At 42.2% G+C, this 24,099-nt stretch overlaps 2 protein-coding genes across 7 annotated transcripts; one reads left to right on the top strand and one right to left on the bottom strand.

Moving 5' to 3' along the window:
* Nucleotides 1-24: 24 nt before the first annotated feature.
* LOC106588711 (basic leucine zipper and W2 domain-containing protein 2) lies at nt 25-15,211 on the bottom strand. Of its 6 annotated transcripts, none has more exons than XM_014177988.1 (12): nt 15,117-15,211; nt 8,549-8,619; nt 6,847-7,023; nt 5,126-5,229; nt 4,098-4,163; nt 3,786-3,921; nt 3,579-3,688; nt 3,133-3,303; nt 2,791-2,937; nt 2,487-2,625; nt 881-1,003; nt 25-646 (listed from the first exon to the last, which is right to left on the bottom strand). In XM_014177988.1, exons 2-12 carry the CDS (start codon nt 8,610-8,612, stop codon nt 618-620), a joined length of 1,266 nt encoding a protein of 421 aa, XP_014033463.1. In that variant the 5' UTR covers nt 8,613-8,619; nt 15,117-15,211; the 3' UTR covers nt 25-617. The 6 variants fall into 6 exon arrangements, with proteins under 6 accessions (XP_014033463.1, XP_045565752.1, XP_045565751.1 ...); XM_045709796.1 differs by lacking the exon at nt 15,117-15,211 and adding an exon at nt 13,330-13,351; XM_045709795.1 differs by lacking the exon at nt 15,117-15,211 and adding an exon at nt 8,929-8,943.
* Nucleotides 15,212-15,469: 258 nt separating this feature from the next.
* On the top strand, nt 15,470-23,835 carry LOC106588710 (ankyrin repeat and MYND domain-containing protein 2). Its single transcript, XM_014177987.2, has 10 exons — nt 15,470-15,680; nt 16,415-16,479; nt 17,409-17,547; nt 17,747-17,845; nt 18,078-18,238; nt 19,498-19,712; nt 20,012-20,147; nt 23,047-23,175; nt 23,334-23,439; nt 23,558-23,835. The coding sequence occupies exons 1-10, from the start codon at nt 15,614-15,616 to the stop codon at nt 23,722-23,724; spliced, it is 1,284 nt and encodes a 427-aa protein (XP_014033462.1). The 5' UTR covers nt 15,470-15,613; the 3' UTR covers nt 23,725-23,835.
* The last annotated feature ends 264 nt before the right edge of the window (nt 23,836-24,099 follow it).

Raw genomic sequence — 24,099 nt, 5'->3', positions numbered from 1 at the left:
CAATACAGAAACAAAACAAGGAAATACATATAAAAACACTTTATTAATAAAAAGATAAAAGCATTGCCAAGTTACATACAAATTTGAGTATCCATAAAACAAGTATGACAATCTACTGCAGATTGAGGTCTGGACTTCCTCTCTATGCCTGAACAACGTTAGTGAAGGGAGTCTGCTCTGACTGATGTGTTCAACCTGTATTAAAGGCCCAATCTTTAATTCAAAATATCAGAGATTGGGCAATCTAGTCTCCTGTCCTCGTGAAGTTGAGTCGGGGGGTCCAGGGGTTTATTGCTGGGGGTTGTGCTTTGATTGCCTGGAGCAGGAGGTTGAGGAGTCTGACCCCTGGTCAGTCGGACATTATGAGTAGGCGTGTTCCAGGTCATCTTTACTGCAGTCATGTTGCACACGGTCTCATACTTCTCACAATGCCTTATCTTGAATGGCTCAGGAACACCACTAATATGATAAAGCCTAGCAAATCTTCTAAATAGGTAGCATGAATGCTTTAAAGACAACCTGAAACACGTACTATGCAACATGGGGACTGACTGACATACAGGCCACAGGATGCAGCAGACTACAGAGTTAGAGAAACTCCTTGCTGGGTCGGTCTTCTAGTCCTCCTCTCCCTCAGACTCAGACTCTACAGGGGAAAATAAACAAGAGATATAACTAAACAGCTCCTCTTAGTGGTGAAAACAGGAATTACAGCTAAGAGCACATTACAGCACAACAGGAAGTCTAGAGAATGTTAATAGTCCAGTTTCATTGATTCAACAATCATTTTCTGGTTTTCTATGGTTTTCTATTCAGTAATTGATTAGGTTACCTGTAACTATGTAACCTTTAACCTGTATTTAAATGTACCTAAATTTACCTTCTTCTGCATTTTGCAGCCACTCAACAAACTTCTTCATCTGCTCGACAAAGACACCTTTCCCTTTGGTGGTGTGAGTGTCTTTGTACCACCTCAGAATGGCCTCCTCACTCAAAACGTCAGCTGGGTGGAGAGGAGAGAACAGGAACAATTAGCATAGCGCCACAAGGAGAAGTTAGTGCATAAAAAAAAAAGAAATATCACATTTACATAAGTATTCAGACCCTTTACTCAGTACTTTGTTGAAGCACTTTTGGTAGCCATTACAGCCTCGAGTCTTCTTGGGTATGATGCTACAATCTTGGCACACCTATATTTGGGGCGTTTCTCCTATTCTTCTCTGCAGATCCTCTCAAGCGCTGTCAGGTTGGATGGGGAGCGTTGCTGCACAGCTATTTTCAGGTCTCTCCAGAGATGTTAGATTGGGTTCAAGTCCGGACTCTGGCTGGGCCACTCAAGGACATTCAGAGACTTGTCCCAAAGCCCCTCCTGCATTGTCTTGGCTGTGTGCTTAGGGTCGTTGTCCTGTTGGAAGGTGAACCTTCGCCCCAGTCTGAGGTCCTGAGCGCTCTGAAGCAGGTTTTCATCAAGGATCTCTGTACTTTGCCGATCCTAACTAGTTTCCCAGTCCCTGCCACTGAAAAACATCCCCACAGCATGATGCCGCCACCACCACGCTTCACCGTAGGGATGGTTCCAGGTTTCCTCCAGACACTTGGCATTCAGGCCAAAGAGTTCAATGTTGGTTTCATCAGACCAGAGAATCTTGTTTCAAACTCCAAGCGGGCTGTCATGTGCCTTTTGAGGGTTGCTTCCGCCTGGCCACTCAATCATAAAGGCCTGATTGGTGGAGTGCCGCAGAGATGGGGGAATCCTCCAGAAGGACAACCATCTCCACAGCTCTGCCAGAGTGACCATTGGGTTCTTGGTCACCTCCCTGACCAAGGCCCTTCTCCCCCGATTGCTCAGTTTGGCCAGCTCTAGGAAGAGTATTGATGGTTCCAAACTTCTTCCATTAAAGAATGGAGGCCACTGTATTCTTGGGGGCCTTCAAAGCCGCAGAAATGTTTTGGTACCCATCCCCAGAATTGTGCCGACACGCATGTCTCGGAGCTCTACGGACAATTCTTTCGACCTCATGGCTCGGTTTTTGCTTATATAGACAGGTGTGTGCCTTTCCAAATCACATCCAATCAATTGAATCTACCACAGGTGGACTCTAATCAAGTTGTAGAAACATTTCAAGGATGATTAATGGAAACAGGATGCACCTGAACTCAATTTCGAGTCTCATAGCAAAGGGTCTGAATACTTATGTAAATACATTTTTTTAATTTTTATTCTACATTTGCAAAAATCTCTAAAAACCTGTGTTCACTTTGTCATTATGGGGTATTCTGTGTAGATTGAACAAAATCCATTTCAGAATAAGGGTGTAACGTAACAAAATCCAAATGCACTCTGTGATATTGAAATTTCAGTTTACTTCCTAAATTGAAATGGAATTGACTGCAACCTGACTACTAAGCCAAATGAAAGAGACCCTTCCTTTCTTTTCCTACAGAGAAAGTGTGTGAAACAGTGTCCTGTATAAGATAACACTGGCCTTTGTAGAAGAGCACCACTATCTTGGAGAAGGACTTCATGAAGTGGATATTGTCATAGCAGTACTCCTGGATCCTCAGTAGCAGCACCAGCTCTGACTGGCCCTGGGTGCTGAACGCTGCTAGCAGGGGGGCATAGTGCTGGAGGGGAGAGGATACACACCCCATAAACAAAGTCATTCATTCATGGTTGATGTTAGTGTTCGAGGTGTTTGAGAGCCTCCAGTGACCAGCTCTCATGTTGTTATAGAGTAGTTAGGATAGGAGTGATTTACGTTATTAATGGTTGATGTTATGATAACATACTTTAAGGTGTTTGAGGGCTTGCTCTGTGACCAACTCCTCCTTCTTGTTCCACTCCACAGCATTCATGAGAATGTTCCACAGCAGACCAATCACAGCTTGCTCCTGGAGAGCACTCCTCTTCATCTCCTCCTTCACATACACCACCATCTAGAACCACAGAATAATAACTCTTTACTGTCCATTATCTTGTGGAGAACGGAATGTATTATTTTTGCTTATATAACCCAACCCAGAGGTAAACACACTCCAATGAGGGGTTGGAAACACAGGGTAGGGCACAATGCAGCTATATTGGTGCTTGTTCAAGAGTACAACGGCAGGACTTGGCATGTGGTACTGTACCTCTCGTATGGGGCAGTCCTGAGAGAGGCGCTCCTGCAGTTCTTTCTGCAGCTCCTTGCGTGTTCCCTGAGACTGCTGCACACGCATGAAGTCTGACAGCTCCTTCAGCCCCACCTCATTGAAGTACTTGGAGAAATGCTCCACGTTCTGCTTGCTGGCAGGAAACAGCTCCTAGAGAAACAACAAGTCTAGGCTCAAACAACTTCCATTGACCTTCAACCCTAAAAATTGACTCAACAGCTCGCTCTTGTGGCTGAAATAGAATAGGAGCACAATAAAAGACGCTCTCTGACCTCTAGGCCAGTGGTTCCCAACCTTTTCCATTTTGGGGACTACCAAATCCCTGTCAAATGCTTGAGGACCACCATTCGCAAAGTCTCCGATTTTTTTTTATACATCAGGTTGGAAATGACTGCTCTAGGCTAACTGCCTAAAGGGTTTCTTACCAGGAGTTTCTTATCCAGGTTAGCCTTCCTCAGGGCTGAGGTGACTGCATTGGCATCTTTCTCAGATATCCATGCTTTGAACATTTTCACCGCAAAGGACGCAGAGATACCTGCAAGATACCAAGAATAAGAGAACAACTTGGAAGAAAACCATAGCTATAAATATATGCCTCAAGAAATCAACCCCCCCCCTACACACACACTCACCTTCCTTCACAACATTATCACTGAAGAGGCTGGTGAGTATGGGCGGGGGCAGAGTGCCATTAGCCAATAGGATACCAGTCAACATAGCCAGTTTGGTTTGCTCTGATTCACTGAATGCCTTCAGGAACAGCAAAAGCTACACATGATAAAATCAATTAATCAATCAAGACAATTATGTAAACTAAAGACAATAGGATACAAAATGTCTAAACACCTTAAGATATGACATCACCGCAAGTACTTAGGAGAATGAAAAACTGAAGTAGATCTGTTAGGAAATACTCTCATGTTAAGTCCCTATGAATAGTTTACCTTTTTGATTTCCTCCTCAAAGGCATTCTGCAGGTACTTGTACCTCCTGATAAGCTTGTTAAAAACCTAGAGAAAAAGACAGAGGGACATGAGATTCAGTCACAGACAGAGGGCTGAGAGAGAGACAGAGAGACAGAGGGACATGAGATTCAGTCACAGACAGAGAGACAGAGAGACAGAGAGACAGAGAGACAGAGAGACAGAGAGACAGAGAGACAGAGAGACAGAGAGACAGAGAGACAGAGAGACAGAGAGACAGAGAGACAGAGAGACAGAGAGACAGAGAGACAGAGCAACACAATTAGACCCAACCAAATCATGAGAAAACAAAAATGATTATTTCCAATGTGTCAAGTAATTAACAAAAAGAGCAAACTAGAATGCTACTTGGCCCTAAACAGAGAGTACACAGTGGCAGAATACCTGACCACTGTGACTGACCCAAACTTAAGGAAAACATTGACTATGTACAGACTCCGTGAGCATAGCCTTGCTATTGAGAAAGGCCACCGTAGGCAGACCTGGCTCTCAAGAGAAGACAGGCTATGTGCACACTGCCCACAAAATGAGGTGGAAACTGATCTGCACTTCCTAACCTCCTGCCAAATGTATGACCATAGAGACACATATTTCCCTCAGATTACACAGATCCACAAAGAATTCCAAAACAAGCCCAATTTTGATAAACTCCCATATCTACTGGGTGAAATACCAGAGCGAGCGAGACGTCGGTCGGCGAGCGAGCAAAAGAAAGACAGACAAGCAGATGGTGCAGGAGTAAGTGAGTTTAATCAAGGAGGATTATATTAAAAGGATGTCATCGTGGAGCGTTGACAAACTGGTTACTCCCGGGGGTTTGGTGGGTATTAGCAGGTCTAATACCACTTTACTGCAGGTGTCTCAAGCCCAAAATCCCCTCCACCCCCAGGCCTTGGTAGGAAATGTTGGCTAACGTTTGAGGATGTGACAAAGTCAATGGTGAGACAGAGAGAGTATGTGTGTCCGTCCGTCTGTGTGTCTGTACCAACCTGAGCATAGCGGCGGAGGTTGGCATGGTTCTCCTCGGTGGTAAACACACAATGTTCTGTCACCTTTGCCTTGTCCCCCTCATCAATACGCGTACCACCGGGAGCTGAGACAGACAAGTCACCAGGGTTAAAGGTTAAATCATGTTTACATGGGCCTTTCCCATCTCTGGTCTTAACAGCTAGCTTTTACTTGTAATGATTGTGTAAGGTGGTTTTTACCTAGTTTAGTTGAATACACTGATTGTAAATCGCTCTGGATAAGACCGTCTGATAAATCTGACTAAAACAACATGTATGTATAACATGTCTGTCATCTAGTTGTAAAATGGATGGGTCTTGATGCAGCCTGGTCCAGTGTTTTAATCCGTTCTTGTTTGAGGATACAGTATCTGAGGGCTTAGAGTCCAAACTGCAACATGTATCTAATGCTTTAACAATCGTTGTTGACTTTGAATCCATTTTTAAGGACTGTTGTGGATTAACAATACAATCAAACTATAAACTGTTTTGTGTGCGTCTGAACTTCCTGCATGCGTTGCCTTCATGAGTGCATGTGTGTGAAGTGTGAACCAGGAGCTGAGCCTCCATGCTAAACTAAAGGCTAATCTGGTTCCCTGAGAGGATGGTTTATTTTGGTGGATTACCAGGTACAGCTGTAGGATCTTAATCTGCTCACTCCTTTGTTGCTGAAAATTTTTCTACGTCGCAGGAAATGCAGATGAGCTTTATGATTCATTCATTGAAAACTCACACTAACACATGGTCATATTAACAGTGTTCCACTTTTCTTGTAGCTTCTTTTGGCCAGCTAATAACCTTACAACCGATCAAGCAACATTACCGATCAAGCAAAAAACGGTCAAATCCTGTTGCTGCAGGATTATTTAGCTGTTACAAAATAAGTCAAATTAAGATCCTACATCTGTATCCCTGGTCTCCCTCTGTGCTGCTCGGCCTCTCCCCTGCCAGGGTCTTATTATAGGACTATAGGACCAGGGTAAACCGGTTATCGCTAATGGGGATTGACATGCAGAGACTGACACAGGCCTGGCAGAGAGTCCTGCGTGTGTTTGCATGCGTGTGTGTGCACGTGTGTATGAGCTGGACAGAGACAGACAGCAACTAATTCTACACAGATTAAACATGTCAGGAAGTGAATGAGCGTGTGTGAATGTGTGCGTGCAAGAAAGAGAGTGTGTATTTGGACATGAATTACGTTTCTAAAGCCTAGTACAGTGAGTGTACAATTTCTCCTTTCCTGCCTTATGTTCTAACAAACGTTCTCCTTTCTAATCCAGCGATATGGTACCCAGTAGGATTCATGCAGGTGCCTGCCTTCTGCAGTCTACTGAAGAACAGTCTCTCCCGGATGTCTTTGATAATGGGAAATGACCCTGATAATCTGACAAAGCCAGCTGTGATCTGTTTGTAAGTTTGTCCTTGCCTGAATGGACAGCCTGGTTACTGCGATCAGCTGGTTCATGGAAGGACGCTGGGAGACAGTAACACCGTGCACAGTACTGATACAAAAGGACCACGATGTTCCACCACTGAGCTGACACCGTGCAGATAACCATACCTGTAGCTACCTTAATATAACACCTAGCGACATCAAGCGGTGCAGACCTCTTAATGGCTAAGAAGATGGACTGACAGTCCTTGGACCTGGGTTTGAGTCCCGGTTGCACTGCCTGCTAAATTCACTACACTCCTCCACTCACCGAGCATGCTCCCTGCGATGAGGATGTCGAAGAGGGTGTCGGCATAGCGACGGTAGTCGAGTCGGGAACCGGTAACGTCCAGGAACTTAGCTACAGCATCGAGGTCTCCTCCTGCTTCATTGAGGCCCAGAACGATTGTGTCTCTGAAAACTGTGGGCTCAAACTTCTCCTTTTCATCTGGGTGGGGAGGGACAAGGCAGAGGAGGACAGTGTTGTACTGTAGGTACACAGATAACATCAGAAAATAAGGTCTGGTAAACCATGCATAATATATACCGTATGTCAGGGACCCTCAACTAGATTTCAGCCGCGGGCTGATTTAATTTTTTATTTATTTTTATAGCTGATGGTCGGGGGACAGAACATAATTACAAATCATTTGTAGATTGAAAATTGACCGCAAGAAGCCCAAACAGATATAATATTTGACTACATCATGTCAAACCTTGTTTACATTTGAATACGATCTCTCTATTATGCGTGGGAATACTTTGGAACAAATTTCCAAAATGTAAATAACTTGGAGCGGATTTGCTGATGTTGTTACAGTCTTATGTCCAACAATAAAAAGAAAAAATAAATGCTTGCTTCATTTATTTTTGCTCAGAAAGCTTGGGGTCCAAATAAAATGGCCCGCGGGCCGCCAGTTGGGAAACGCTGCCGTATGCATGCTAGTTAATGATCTCTCGGGCTAAAAGTCAATACATATTGTATAGCTACAGTGGTACATTTGGAAGCGTCACAGACAGGTCTTCAGTTCCCCAGTCAAGGTGTGATGAGGCAAGGGACACTGCCCTGATGGGACACGAGCTGCTACTTGGCCTGGGGGAGGGTTAGCCTCCCTGATTTAAGCCTCTGTTTTTCACAAAGAACACATCGTCCAAACGATGTCCTCTTCATTAAAAGCTCTCTGGCTATCAACACACGGATCAAGAGAATCAACAAGGGGCCTCATGGAGTATGAACGAAATGTTCCTACAACAGTACATGTCCTTCTGTTCTGTGAGTAATGTTCATAACAACACCCACTGTACTGGGAGGAAGTTCAGCTATAGCCTGGTCCTAGATCTGTTTGTGATGTCATGTCTGGAAGTTGCCAAGACACCACAGACAGATCTGGGACCAGGCTAGTTCAGCTCTGCCCTGTCACTGCTGTCAGTGACAGTGACATGCTCCACTCACGCTGAGACTAGGTGTGACATGGTCACACAACGATGCTGTGACATTCTAGAAACTTCAACATCTTAATGACTGGGAGCCAGTCTGGGGCCAGGCTGGATTGCAGTAGGTGTTGTGTAAGAGGGAATGTCAAGCCACAACAGAGAGATGAAACAGAACCCTAGAAGTGAAGAGTGTTTATAGTCTGTGTTTATGTGTGGAGAGGAGAGAGAAGAGGACAGAAGACAGGAGAAGAGGAGGAACGTAGAGGAGAACACTGCTGTCCCTTTGCTGGTCCCTTACCAAGAAGCAGATCTTAGGAGAAATATGAGCTACAAGTGTGCATTGACAATTTGGTTGTCGGTGAGACTTCAAAAGATAATCAAGACATTTTACACAGTCTCAAAGAGTCAGTTGATTTAAGAAACAGGTTCAATTATCTGGTATTGCAACTTAACACTGTCTGTTGTCTTGCCAACATATTGTACGTGGTGAACATTAGGCATTGACATCGCACGTAGACAGATGTCGTAACACAACTCACCCCTTTTCCTGGTCTTGAACCGCTGGCCTGTTAGCACTGGCTTCTGTTGCTTACCGGTATTCATAAAAGTCCTGAGGAAAACAAATACAGAAATCGGAAATGAGTAGACCATATACAACATGGTCAACAACCATTCCGTTTAATGACAGAACGTCTTGGTTTCTGTCAACATACCATATTTAAAGGTCTGCAACATAATTTCTAGGCTAGATCTTAATAAATACATTTCCTATGGTAAAATTATTTATACCTGTGTTAATGTGCCCAAAATGTACTGTGACAGTTTACTAATAGTTAGCAAACAATTGAAATAGTTACGCTTCAGTAAATCTCAAACCTTCAGCAAATCTTTCGATGTCAGTTGAAAACTCTATGCTTACCAGCTGTGAGTCCCTCTTAGCAGTGCCAGGGAGGTAGAGAAAGAATTCACTTAATGCTCTGACTGCCTGAGACTTGTCCTGTCTGTCAACCCTGTACTATACACCAGTCAAAAGTTTGGACACACCGCATGCAAAGGTTTTTAATTTTACTATTTTCTACATTGTAGAATAATAGTGAAGACAAAAACTATGAAATAACATGGTTACTACATGCAATCATGAAGTAACCAAAAAAAGTTAAACAAATCAAAATATATTTTATATTTAAGATTCTTCAAAGTAGAAATCCTTTGCCTTGATGACAGCTTTGCACACTTGGCATTCTACCTCACTTGGCAACCAGCTTCATGAGGTAGTCACCTGAAATGCATTTTAAATTAACCTCTCGCTATAGGGGGCAGTATTTTCACGGCCGGATGAAAAACGTACCCAAATTAAACTGGTTACTACTCTGGCCCAGAAACTAGAATATGCATATTATTAGTAGATTTGGATAGAAAACACAGACGTTTTTAAAACTGTTTGAATGGTGTCTGAGTATAACAGAACTCATATGGCAGGCAAAAACCTGCGAAAAATTCAACCAGGAAGTGGGAGATCTGAGAATTGTAGTTCTTTCTAATCCCTATCGAAACTACAGTGTCTGTGGGGTCACGTTGCACTTCCTAAGGCTTCAAATTGGCTGTCAAAAGCCTTCAGAAAGTTCTCATCCGTCTCCTGTAACCGGGCAGAAAAAAGGAGCTCAGTCAATGAGTGGACTGCCTGGGGACAAAGGGACTGCTAACCTACAAAGCATTACATGGGCTTGCTCCTACCCATCTTTCCGATTTGGTCCTGCCGTACATACCTACACGTACGCTACGGTCACAAGACGCAGGCCTCCTAATTGTCCCTAGAATTTCTAAGCAAACGGCTAGAGGTAGGGCTTTCTCCTACAGAGCTCAATTTTTATGGAATGGTCTGCCTACCCATGTGAGAGACGCAGACTCAGTCTCAACCTTTAAGTCTTTACTGAAGACTTCTCTTCAGTAGGTCCTATGATTAAGTATAGTCTGGCCCAGGAGTGTGAAGGTGAACGGAAAGGCTGGAGCAACGAACCGCCCTTGCTGTCTCTGCCTTGCCGGTTCCCCCCTCTCCACTGGGATTCTCTGCCTCTAACCCTATTACAGGGGCTGAGTCACTGGCTTACTGGTGTTCTTCCATGCTGTCCATGGGAGGGGTGCGTCACTTGAGTGGGTTGAGTCACTGACGTGGTCTTCCTGTCTGGGTTGATATACTCGAAAATCTTAGGACATTATGTTATACAATACATGCATGTTTTGTTCAATCAAGTTCATATTTATATCAAAAACCAGCTTTTTACATTAGCATGTGACGTTCAGAACTAGCATACCCCCCGCAAACCTCCGGTGAATTTACTAAATTACTCACGATAAACATTCACAAAAAAACAATTATTTTAAGAATTATAGATACAGAACTCCTTTGTGCAATCGAGGTGTCTGATTTTAAAATAGCTTTTCGGTGAAAGCACATTTTGCAATATTCTGAGTAGATAGCCCAGCCATCACGGCTAGCTATTTAGACACCCACCAAGTTTAGCCCTGACCAAACTCCGATTTACTATTAGAAAAGTTTGATTACCTTTGGTGTTCTTCGTCAGAATGCACTCCCAGGACTGCTACTTCAATAACAAATGTTGGTTTGGTTCAAAATAATCCATTGTTATATCCAAATAGCGGCGTTTTGTTCGTGCGTTCAAGACACTATCCGAAGTGTAAATAAGGGTCACGAGCACGACGCATTTCGTGACAAACAAATTCTAAATATTCCATTACCGTACTTCGAAGCATGTCAACCGCTGTTTAAAATCAATTTTTATGCAATTTTTCGCGTAAAAAAGCGATAATATTCCGACCGGGAAACGTGTATACGTACAAAGAGAGAAAATAAAAGCATGGGATCCCCTCGTGCACGAGCCTGAGTTTCATAGTACTGTGACCGGCCACTATCCAAATGCGCTACTTTTTTTCCAGCCAGAGCCTGCAAAGCCACGATTCAGCTTTTTGCCGCCTTCTGAGAGCCCATGGGAGCCGTAGGAAGTGTCACGTAACAGCAGAGATGCCCTGTATTGGATAGAGATAATCAAGAAGGGCAAGAAATGGTCAGACAGGGCACTTCCTGTAAGGAATCTTCTCAGGTTTTGGCCTGCCAAATGAGTTCTGTTATACTCACAGACACCATTCAAACAGTTTTAGAAACTTTGGAGTGTTTTCTATCCAAAGTTAATAATTATATGCATATTCTAGTTTCTGGGCAGGAGTAATAATCAGATTAAATCGGGTACGTTTTTTATCCGGCCGTGAAAATACTGCCCCCTAGCCATAACAGGTTAACGAGAGTCTTATCTTTAAAATGGTGTAAAATAGTCCTATGTTTGAAAAATGGAAATTATTGCATTTTTGATGTTTTGTATTTCGCGCCACGCTCTTCCACTGGCTGTTGAATAGAGTGGGACGGTCACGTCCCACCTAGCCCATAGAGGTTAAAATGATGGGTGGGGCTGAAGCTTAAGAGGGTGTGAATGATGATGGGTGTAGACAAAGGATCTCCAGTAGGCACCAACACATACAAAGGCCATTTTCTCAAAAGTGAGGTTACAAGTTGATCAACTTTCAAAGCAGAATTACTTTCCCATTGTTCCTCAAATGCAGTGTATGATGTATGATTTTGTAGCCCTGAGACTCTACTTTTATCCAATGTAAAAAACACAATTTCAAATTTTGCTACATAACACCGAAATCAAGGCGGTCGGTCACATTTGACAATTCATGCCACCCTCCGTCCTTGACTTTTTTTTTTACATCTATTTAACACATGTATGTTGTTAAAATTTTGATATGACAAACATAATTTGTGTATTAAGCCGTTTAAGAGGGCTTTTTTCCCCTGGAGTGCAAAAGTGACTTTTCCAAATCCTTTTACAAAGTCACTTTTTTTATTTTGTTATTCAACTAGGCAAGTCAGTTAAGAACAAAGTCTTATTTACAATGACAGCCTACCGGGGAAGTGTGGGTTAACTGCCTTGTTCAGGGGCAGAACGGCAGATTTTCACCGTGTCAGCTCGGGCCAGCAACCGTTCGGCTACTGGCCCAACGCTCTAACCAATAGGATTTCTATATTGTATCATCAGAAAGAGACAATTATGAGGTTTCCAAACACGTACCATTTTTTTGACAGCATATGAAATGTTTAGATTGTTAGAATGTTGCAGTCAAAATGGCTTCTCATTGGCGTAATAACGGCGGAAGGAAGGCCTGGCAGTTTAAGTGTTAAGACATTGTAAAGGCTCATACATGCTTATTATAATCTATAAAGCATTATTTTAGCTGCAGGTGCAATCATATTTGGTGGTTAGGGTTAGTTAGGTTAGAGTGAGCCTCTTGTCTCCCTATAGCTCTGTGCACACTGTGTACTCTGTACCTCTAAGACCTCTAAAGAACACCTGACAATGCCCACAGTTTTAGTCTTTTTGCCCCCGGGGAGAGCACAGTGAGCTGGGCTAAGGCCCTGGGGGATGGTGGTAGTGATCCCACAGCAATTATCAGTGTAGAAGATGTTGTCAACAGGACTCACCTGATGTTAACCTCCACACAGACCTCTGCTAAGGAGGAGATGGAGTTACGTGTCACCTCCGAGGTAAAATTGTGAAAAGGAGAAGAAAATCTGACATTTCTGTGATGAGACAATCAATCTGAATAATGTTCCTTTTCACAAACAGGTTGCCTGTGAAAAGGCCTATTACACTGTCTGATCACAAGAAAATAGACAAAAATCAACCCCCTTTTCACAATATTACTCCTCTGTTCATTTAGGCACCTAGAGCCAAATCTCAGCGTAATGGTCGGTCACAAGAGACTCTTCCTCTGTACTCCATAGACTCCATGACAGAACCAATTTGATGTGGAAGGCTGCACTTGTAACATCTGACCAGTTTCATAACCACAGCTTTATATGGTCAGTCACAACCAGTATTCTCAACAACAACTCCCCTTATGATTTCACATGTCAAGCCATGTGCATTGTCACATACCAGTGCCATGTTACACAGACCCCTTCCCCCGCCACCAACACACACCCAGCAGGCTGCCTGTCACCAACAGGCACGGACGCACAAACACAGGCTTTGTAGGTCTATCCAACTGACATTCAATGCCCAAAATAAATACAATTCCTGGAAGCAGGCAACAGTGGCCAGAGAATGGTGACGAGGAGACTCAACAGCCTCGGTGGAGCTCAGTCTGTCTGATAAGAATTACAGAAAGGGTGTGCTTGTACGAGAGGGTGACAACAAAATGCGACTAGTTTTACGTTTCAAGACTACAGTATAAAAGAACGCACCTCTTTTTGTGTGAGCGAAAGAGACTTCACTTCCATGAATGAGTGCCCGCGTCCTATCTGGCCATCAGCCTCATGATAGTGGACAACAATACAGATGTAGGATCTTAATTTGATCACCTTGTTGCAGGAAAACTTTCCTGCAACGCAGGAAATGTAAAACTTGTGTAAAATGTAGAATTTCCACATTGAAATTTAAAGGCCATGAACAGTCCACATTTCATGGAAAACATGATTTTATGATATTTGGATGAAACCAGAGGAAAGTGTGATGACCAAAGTATGAAAAATTACTATTGCTTCTACATTGATAAAGTTTAATCATAAAGTTACTGGTCCCCTACCCCATGTCAAACACTTGTATTCAGGAGGTGGAATTATTAAGGAGATGGGGTGACGTCACCCCAACTCTCATTTTAATACACCAATAGAAACATGATATTCTCTTACCTAATTTAAATATGTACAGCCTTGTAACCAATAACGGAGAATGCGTGTTTCCAGAGGGGTGTGATTTATTTAAATACATTGCTACTCTACTGGTGCCATAATTTGACTGTAGGTTGTCAGCAATTATAATAGAAAGTTTACACTATTCATCTATGACAAAGATACTGTACTTATATCTCCACTTTTATCTGTATCTGGTATTAACAAGTTACAGGCTATCTAGGTCTTCAGGCAGCATGGAACAAAAGGCGGGGAAAGGTCGCTCAAAACTATGATGCAGTTGTCATGTCAACACATCCATCAGTGCTGCTCAGAACCGCATCACAAGAGATGTATAAATATTAAAAATGTTGAAATCATTAATGCCTCATTTTCTTTGTCCATCACCAAATTTGCTTTAGATGATTTTACTGCAACACTGCATTTAAGTTTCTTGACATAAAGCTTTTTGAGAAGCCTTAGTCAAGGCGAGCTCATGAACTGTCTTTTCAAATTTCCTTGTAGTTAGCCATAATAATTTGTTTTATTTTGCAACAAAACAAAATCGCATTTCTATCCCCAAAAATATTATGGGTGATATTTTAGTGACTCGAAATACTAACGTTATATATATAGTTTAAGACTTGATTTTCCTTTAAGAAACATGTATCAACTACATAAATGTTCATTAATCATAATCCACATAATAATTCCCATTTCCCGTTGCTGCAGGATTATTTTCCTGCTGTAGCAAACTGGCTGAAATGAAGATCCTCTCCTATAGCCTCTTTAATGCCCTCCAGAGAGTTCAGCGGCAGAGGGTGCTGGGAGGGTGCTGAGCGGTCACCTCGATCGTTATTCTTGGATCATTGATAATCTGTGCACGTGCAGAGAGAGCTGCGTGTTATTAGACTATCGAATTCCAAATATACCCAAATATGCCAGTCTCGTTCTCCAGTAGGCTATTATGTCTTTGGAGGACTGTGGGCACTATCATGTCTCAAATAATGTTTATGAAGCTTGTTTAAATGATACATAGTTAGCGGCTACACCGTACAGTAGCCCATGGCGGTTGGCATCTCCAAAACCGGCCAACCGATGCGAGGACGGCGCACCTGTAACTCACCGCACGGTGGGCAGAACCAGCTTGGCAATGGCAATCACAGCTATCCACGTCGTTACTTTAGCCAATGTTAATATATATTTGTCAAAAATGTACTTATGTAAATAATGTCTTACGCCAAACAAACATTTTAAGAGAACTGGGGCTAAACTTGTCACCAAACCTAGCCAAACTCATAAAGTTGAACATTTAGGCCTAAACATTACATTTCATAATGTGAAATATTTGAGGGACTTACCTTGCAGTGGATGACTCTACAACAAGTTGAGATGAACGACGACAAGCAAGAACAGTCACTTATCAAAACGCCTTAGAGTGGCCAGACACTTGAAATACAGCCGGATTAAACCAAAGACGTCAGTATAGGGGGAATCCAGACAGAATTAAATATACCAAACTATAACATTAACATATGGCATATTTCTCCTCCAAATACATTTATTACAAGCTATTAAAATTGTAAAGAGGAATAAGAACACATTTATGCATTTTAAGTTAGTGAGTGGACAATCTGTCACCTCTTTTCTTTACATAGTGGTGTAGTCCAATGATGGTTTAACTTCCCTTCAATTACATATTATACATTTGGTGAAGTCCATCACCTTTTACTGTCGTCACGCCTGTGCCTGCCAAATGGTGTAACGATTTTGGGATAAACACACATCCACAGCAAGATATTGTTCGTCAACACTTGTGAATTGAGAAAATATAAATACAATTTTAACAACAGAGAGAATGGCTGCTCCCAAGAAAGGAGATCTTTCAGCAGCTGAGCGAGAAATATTACAGGTTATTGCTGCAGGTAAGTTTCTTATTTATTTTTTTGGCTGACTTTGTAAACACTTTTCTGTTATTTTCCTTTTTTCAATGCATTTTGTTACAGTACTGTCTTCCGTTGTCACACAAATATTACTTGTTGTATTACTTTTTATGTTACTTACAAAAAAAAATGTTATTGTTTTTATTTCACTCAATGGTCATGCTCCCGTTATAGTCATTCCACTTCACTCCCTCAACATTCTGCCTCCACCCCAATGGACATTTATTTAGTCATCACTGGCACAGTTGTCTTTATGTATATAGTGCTATTTTCATTTGTTTCTTCTCACTTAGTCCTGCATGTTGGAGCTCGAAGCCTAAGACTTTTACTGTACCCTGCAATCACACCTGCAACCCTGTACATGTGACTATTAAACACTCTGAATCTGAAAATATGATCAAACAAATTCTCCACAGGCATTAATGTATTATCAGTAGGCTACATTTTTGATGTAATAATGTTATAGTAAAAATTCCAATACTTCCCATACATCACCAACACACATTATGACAAATTAAATAATTTTATACCAAACTGCTGGAGTGCACCTGTTTTTCACATTCACAGTGTCTTGCAAAAACCTCATTGTAGAGTATACCTATGGGGAGATAAAGTGAGATTGCACAGATCATTTATAGATACTGTATGATATATTGTTAATAAGAGGTATTGCATGTTTCATTTTATATCTAAAGTCTCTATTCTGTGTGAACCAGGCGATGTGCAGGAGGTTGCACGGCTGCTGGGGTCCAAGGACGTCAGAGTCAACTGTCTGGATGAGGTACTGTATGGATGGGGGCTTGGGAGTCTTGTTGTTGAAAACTCTGGCAAAGTTACCTGTGTTGTTTGTGTCATTAGTCAATGCTAAGATGAGATTTGTCATTCTCTTCCACAATATATCTGTGTACAAGTTAGCTTACAGCAATTCATACACTAGCCACAATATCCCTGAGATGTTTAGAACAGTAAAACACGTAAATGTCACTTAAAAGTCTATTTCACAAAAATCCTCAACGCATGACCGCTAATAGTTTTGACATAGTCTGACAAACCTATAGGGCGTTAGTGACACAAAGTAAATAGTGATGTTATTGGGATGGTGTAGCCATGGAGACATATATATATATAACATTCTGTGGGTGAAGGCCTGCAGCATATGTTTTCCATTGTTATGTAGACATATGGCTGAGACTCTTGAGTGCAGGACGTAGTACTCCAGCCACTAGATGTAACCCACAGACTACTTCAGACCACGTCGGTGTGTATATGTGTGTATGTGTATGTATGTGTGTATGTGTGTGGGTGTGTGTGGGAGCAGGATGTAAAAAAAAAAAAGAAAAGGTGGCACAAGAGTGTCCAGTCTGTCAAAATCAGATGGAGCAGCAGAGCTTGACAGTATATGCGCACTCAGTCTCAGCCTGGCCTATCAACTCAATACAGTATAGCTCTGACATGATTGTCACGTTTGAGTATTGTGTGGATAAACATGTAACAGTAACTGTCTCTTCCTGCCTTACTTCCATAGCACTTTATTTTACAGTGCAAAAAGTACCAGGTATTTACTATGGTAATTAAACAGGCATAACCAATGATTTACTTGTTTGTTTCTTTAGTATTCATTCAAAGAAGCTGTTACAAGTAGGCTACCAGGTGAATACCAGTAGAATCAGTACCCTAAATGATAGTATGATCCTTTCTGTCTCTCCTCAGTATGGAATGACCCCCCTAATGCACGCAGCATACAAGGGCCAGGCAGACATGTGCAGTCTGCTGCTACAGCACGGGGCAGATGTCAACTGTAATGAACATGATTATGGATACACAGCCCTCATGTTTGCTGGACTCTCAGGTTAGTCCAGGGCAGGCATCCTTTTTCATATGGCATATACTGTAATTTAGCCAATATTTTGATATTGGTAATATTTTATTTGAAGGGTACCTACAAAAGGACTTCATAACACATTCATAATCCATAAATAACTAATTCATAAGCACTATATAAGAATTTAATAAACAATTACACTTTGCCATAACTTGCCCTATCCCAGGAAAGACAGACATAACCTCCATGATGCTGGATGCGGGTGCAGAGACAGACCTGGTCAATTCAGTAGGTCGCACGGCTGCTCAGATGGCTGCTTTCGTGGGTAAAGAAGTGATCGCCTTAAACTTCTTTCACACAGGTCTTTTCCTGCAAATACACAGCTTTTTTGTGACTTTTTCTGAATAAGCTGAATTGAAAACCAAATTAACCACAGCCCTGATATCAGTCCCCTTGTCCCAAACTTTTGGGTTTATTATGATGATTATGAAAATTAAGATGATGATGATGATGATGGTGATGATAATTTTGATGATGATGATTGTCCCACCTCTCAGGCCAGCATGACTGTGTGACAGTGATCAACAACTTCTTCTCTCGAGCGCGGCTGGAGTACTACACTAGGCCTCAGGGGCTGGAGCGAGAAGCAAAACTGCCTCCCAAACTGGCTGGACCGCTTCACAAGATCATCATGACCTCCAACCTCAACCCTGTCAAGGTGGAGATATTATATTCTACATTGAATTCTAAATGGTTCCTATCTAAATTTTCAAAAACGACCCTCTCCTTAAACCTCTGTGCACTGCACACTCTACGAGATTGCTTTTAGTGCAAGTGTTTATGTAAAATAGAGAATAAAATGCATTAAAGAGACCAGAGTCATATGAACTCATGGATAACATTTGTATGTCTCTGTGGGCAGTTGGAAGGAAGTTGAAGATAGTTTCTGAAGCCATCGCTAACTAGCGCAATGACTTAAAGTCTACAGGAGCAGCTAGTAGAAACTACCTTCAACTTCCTTCAAACTGCCCCAGAGACATACAAATGGTATGTATATATTAGATCATCTGACTCTGGGGAAGTGGAGTGGCTTGATCGTGTTGTTAAGACACTTTAGATGGCCATTATAGCTTCCTGGAACCCAATAGGCTTTGGTTTACTCAGTTTCTCCAGTAGTCTAAGGCTGCTTCCCTGAAATGGCACAATATCACCTATTTAGTGCACATTGATATCTTTGGCAATTATGAAAGTGCGGATGGGGGCACACTTGATATTAGCATTTTGTTGGAGGGTAGGATGGAAGGCTGATTTGTTATGGGCTACCCAGCTGCCACCACCTTCCCCCCAAGTCCCCCTATTATTTTGTAATTCCACTATGGCTTGGATAGCCTAGTGTCCTTTTGAATTCCATTCTCTGCATGATCAACCCTCACCCGCTGCAGGCTGCAGTCACACGCCCGTGGTGCCGCTGCCCACTTTAGATCTGTCTAAATATATCTATCTGTCTGGACGTGAACGCAGGACACAGAGAGAGGTGCCACTGTAACACTCTCAGACCTCTGCTATATTAGCCTGTTGACTAAAGTCATGGTTAAAGTTTGAAGTTTTCTTAGTCGTATGTACAGGATATACATGGTATACACCGTCCAACGAAATGCTTACTTAAAGTCATGTTACGGTCGGGGCTGTGCACCAATGTACAAGAAAAGTCCGAACTGTTTTGGCTGTCTAACCAACTGCACACACCTTGTGGCTGTCATATGTCGGTTAGATGAGATTGCAACTTAGTTATTTCCAAGTGTTTTTCCGAGACAGTTATGAAGTCATAGGAGCGTGTGTTTATACAGTAGCATTGCAAAGTGACCAGTCAGTACTTAATCTATGGTTTCTGCCACTGTGTCTTTCTAACTCTTTCTCCGTCTCTCTCTTTCTAATATTCTCTCTAACACTTTCCTCCACACCTCCCCCCTTTCTTAGCTGGTGATGCTGGTCAGGGAGAACCCTCTGCTGGTGGACGTGGGAGCATTAGAGAAGTGTTACCATGTCATGGACCTGCTGTGTGAGCAGTGTGTGAAGCAGCAGGATATGAATGAAGTCCTGGCCATGAAGATGCACTACATTAGCTATGTGCTGCAGAAATGCATGGCCTTCCTTCTGGACCGTGATGACAAGCTAGATGTGCTCATCAAGAGGTGTGTGTTGTGTGTGTGTGTCACTCCCAGTGCATCATCTTGTTCCTGTTGACAGTGGTTGATGTGATTGATTGATTGCATTGCTGGCATTCTAACCTGTAACTATCCAATATATTTTTCTGTTATTGCACAAAATTCCCAGGCTAACCATTGGGGACTAATTGTTATGTGTTTCATAGTTTATTTTTAGTGCTGTATATTGCATGAATATTGTATGTAAACTGTATAGACAGTTCCCTAGACAATTAAAATGTGTCATTGTCTTTAAATTGTTTTAATTTGTATGTCTCTTCTCTCAGCCTGTTGAAGGGGAGGGATGGAGATGGTTTTCCTCAGTACCAGGAGAAGTTTATTAGAGACTGCATCAGGAAGTTTCCCTACTGTGAAGCCGCACTGCTACAGCAGCTGGTCAGGAGCATTGCACCAGTGGAGATTGTGAGTGAGCTTCCCGTCATTCATTGATTCAAACTTTCCTTTGACTTCGGTCTTATCCAATGTAAGGCTCCTCCTATGGACTCAATTACGGACTCACTTAATTAGTCCTCTCTGGAAATTAACCAATTGAAGATTGATTGGATTGCGCAACATTTATTAAACGTCACATTTACATATTAAAGGGGCAGTGCAGTCCAAAACGTGATTTTCCGGTGTTTTATATACTGTACATTTCCACACTATGAGGTTGGAATAATACTGTGAATTCTTGAAAATTATGATAATACCCTTTTAGTGTAAGAGCTGTTTGAAAAGACCGCCTGAAATTTCAGCACGTTTTGCATGGGTGGAGTTCTGGCACCCATCACCAGGTGACATAAATTAAAGTTAGCCTTGCAAAGCCACCTGATCCCGCAAGCTTACATTAAAACGCTAAGGTAAAGTAATTGTCCAGTGAAAATCTCACTTTTAAAAGTTCAGATTCTGTTCACTCATACCCAAATAATGTTGTTGACTAATCCTGTACTCGTATTTGTGTCCAAAGCATGAATAGGATAAAAAAAAACACTTAAAAAACTGCACCTCAAACTTGTGTCTCAAACAGACCGTTTCAAAATTGATTGAGAATATATCAATGAGCTTGCCAATCAGTGGTCTACTCGTGTAGACTCCCAGTGCATCATCTTGTTTCTCTTGACAGTGGTTGATGTGAGTGATTGATTGCATTGCTGGCATTCTAACCTGTAACTATCCAATACATTTTTCTGTTATTTTCTTGTAATTGTTATGTGTTTCATGAATATTTTTAATGACCGGTATACGGCCACACCATTCTGTAGTTCGGGTACGCCCACACCATTCCAACACAGAAAAGCTGATTTTTAACATACTTAATTATAATTTTTTGTAAGGAAAACTATTTCACTATATTGAAATTAATTATAGGTCATATTTCATAGAAATCTGGAAACACTGGACAGTTACTTCAATAGACCAACAACAAATAAAGTTTCAAACCTCTGCCAATAACAGCTAGTTTGAACGTTATATACAGTGCCTTCAGAAAGTATTCAGACCCCTTGACTTTTTCCACATTTTGTTAGGTTACAGCCTTATTCTAAAATTGATCAAATATTTTTTTCCCCTCATCAATCCACACACTTTTTTTCTAATTTATTAAAAATGATAAACTGCAATATTACATTTACATAAGTATTCAGACCCTTTACTCAGTATTTTGTTGAAGCACCTTTGGCAGCTATTACAGCCTCGAGTCTTCTTGGGTATGATGCTACAAGCTGGGCACACCTGTAAGTCCGGGTTCTGGCTGTGCCACTCAAAAGAGAGACGTGAGAGACGTGTCCCGAAGCCACTCCTGCGTTGTCTTGGCTGTGTGCTTAGGATTGTTGTCCTGTTGGAAGGTCAACCTTTGTCACAGTCTGAGGTCCTGGGAGCTCTGGAGCAGGTTTTCATCAAGGATCTCTCTGTACTTTGCTCCATTCATCTTTGCCTCGATCCTGACTAGTCTCCCAGTCCCTGAGCTGAAAAACATCCCCCAGCATGATTCTGCCACCACCATGCTTCACCGTAGGGATGGTGCCAGGTTTCCTCCAGACGTGACACTTGGCATTCAGACCAAGGAGTTCAATCTTGGTTTCATCAGACCAGAGAATCTTGTTTCTCATGGTCTGAGAGTCTTTAGGTGCCTTTAGGCAAACTCCAAGCGGGCTGTCATGTGACTTTTACTAAGGAGTGGCTGCCGTCTGGCCACTCTACCATAAATGCCTGATTGGTGGAGTGCCGCAAAGTTGGTTGTCCTTCTGGAAGGTTCTCCCGTCTCCACAGAGGAACTCTCCCCCGATTGCTCAGTTTGGCATGGCGGCCAGCTCTAGGAAGAGTCTTGGTGGTTCCAAACTTCTTTCATTTAAGAATGATGGAAGCCAATGTGTTCTTGGGGACCTTCAATGTTGCAGAAATGTTTTGGTACCCTTCCCCAGATCTATGCCTCGACACAATCCTGCCTCGGAGCTCTACGGACATTTCCTTCGACCTCATGGCTTGGTTTTTGCTCTGACATGCACTGTCAACTGTGGGACCTTATATAGACAGGTGTGTGCCTTTCCAAATTATGTCCAATCAATTGAATTTACCACAGGGGGACTCCAATCCAGTTGTAGAAACATCTCAAGGATGATCAATGGAAACAGGATGCACCTGAGCTCAATTTCGTGTCTCATAGCAAAGGGTCTGAATACGTATGCATATATGGTATTTCTGTTTTAAAGAATATATACATTTGCAAAATGTCTAAAAACCAGTTTTCACTTTGTCATTATGGGGTATTGTGTGTAGATTGCTGAGGATAAGAATAAGGCTGTAATGTAAATCTTTTGGGGAAATGTCAAGAGGTCTGAATACTTTCCAATCCCTTCCATTAGGCTCCTGCAATTTTTATTTTATTTTTTTATTTAACCTTTGTTTAACTAGGCAAGTCAGTTAAGAACAAATTCTTATTTAAAGTGACGGCCTAGGAACAGTGGATTAACTGCTTTGTTCAGGGGAAGAACAACAGATTTTTACCTTGTCAGCTCTAACCACTAAGCTACCTGCCGCCCCCAATTAGGTCCCTCACTCAGACCACTCCTAAACAATCCTAGCAAAATTATTGCTTGAGAAACTATTTTTGTTTATTTTTTATCATTTTAATTGAAAACAATCACAGTAAGGTACTTAATTGTTACCCAGAAATGATTTGGTATTGAGATAAAAATAGCTGCATTGGACCTTTTTAAGGAGTTCATGATCATGCTCAATGAATTCTGATTATATTGACAATTGATGTTCCTTTCTGTATGGGAATGTTTCCTGTTCAATGTTCCACTGCTTCTCTTGTCTCCAGGGTAACGACCCGACAGCATTCTCGGTGCTAACCCAGGCTCTCACGGGTAAGATGGCCTTCATAGACGCAGAGTTCTGTGCTACGTGTGGAGAGAGGGGGGCAGAGAAGAGATGCTCCCTCTGCAAAATGGTACGAAAACCACCTCCGACCTCCGATACACAAGCACAGGGTTTCTCTCAATCGTTTCCCTCTTTATTACTTTGGTTACACTTAATGATAACGTCCATGAATACACCATTAGGAATGCCTATAAAATGATTAATAAATGCTTCCAATTACTACTACAGGTGACGTACTGTGGCCTGATGTGTCAGCGACTCCACTGGTTCACCCATAAGAAGATCTGTAAAGGACTGCAGGAGAAGGATGCCCCGAGGCTGAGGGAGCTCAATGGTAAACTACACACTCCTATCTGTTGAAAACACATACAATATACCTACTGCAGCTATACTACAGTGTACTATAGTGCTCCAGACATGCTTTACCCCTCTCCTCTTTATCCTGGGTCCAGATGAGGAGAATGACATGGTGAAGGAGACAGCCAGCTTCCTGGCAGAGCTGTGTTTGAAGGCAGAGGAGCGCATGGCGTCATCAGGTTGTCCCGGTCCCTCAGCACCAGACCAGTTGCACTGCCCCTCCACATCCTCAGAGGGACCACCATCCTGCCACCAGGAATGAGAGGGACTGCTGGTGTTCTTTTCTACTGGGTAGTTAATTGATTCATTGATGAATGTTACTTATTGGCCAGAGTTCAGTGATATTAATAATAACGTTTTATTGAATATTAAACTGAATTGATTCCATTCACCTGATTTCTGAGGTCTGAATCAGTCCCTGGTTAAAGGAGAAGGATTAAAACAAATCAGCAGTACTACTGATTGGCCATGATGTCCAGATTAGAGGGAAAGTGGCTAGTGAGGATGAATGCTTTACCCAACAGGCAGCTGGACTGGAGCCTAAGGAAGGATTGTTACTATGGACACAATGAGGTCTATTTGGCTAGGGGAGGCTGAAGTATACAGGGTGTGCATATGATGTACAGCCTATTGGCTG

This window comes from Salmo salar, chromosome ssa27, assembly GCF_905237065.1.
Source record: "Salmo salar chromosome ssa27, Ssal_v3.1, whole genome shotgun sequence".
NCBI classification, from domain to species: domain Eukaryota; kingdom Metazoa; phylum Chordata; class Actinopteri; order Salmoniformes; family Salmonidae; genus Salmo; species Salmo salar.
This window is presented reverse-complemented; position numbering and strand designations above follow the sequence as displayed.

What these genes read in the sequence shown, in the direction of transcription:
- LOC106588711 (XM_014177988.1), bottom strand. Translation starts at nt 8,612, where the DNA reads ATGAATACCGGTAAGCAACAGAAGCCAGTGCTAACAGGCCAGCGGTTC. An exon ending in AGGACTGCCCCATACGAGAG is followed by an intron (nt 2,938 to 3,132) that starts GTACAGTACCAC and finishes CTGTGGTTCTAG; the next exon opens with ATGGTGGTGTATGTGAAGGA. An exon ending in GCTGCAAAATGCAGAAGAAG is followed by an intron (nt 647 to 880) that starts GTAAATTTAGGT and finishes TTTCCCCTGTAG; the next exon opens with AGTCTGAGTCTGAGGGAGAG.
- LOC106588710 (XM_014177987.2), top strand. Translation starts at nt 15,614, where the DNA reads ATGGCTGCTCCCAAGAAAGGAGATCTTTCAGCAGCTGAGCGAGAAATA. An exon ending in CATGTTTGCTGGACTCTCAG is followed by an intron (nt 17,548 to 17,746) that starts GTTAGTCCAGGG and finishes GCCCTATCCCAG; the next exon opens with GAAAGACAGACATAACCTCC. An exon ending in CTAGATGTGCTCATCAAGAG is followed by an intron (nt 19,713 to 20,011) that starts GTGTGTGTTGTG and finishes CTCTTCTCTCAG; the next exon opens with CCTGTTGAAGGGGAGGGATG.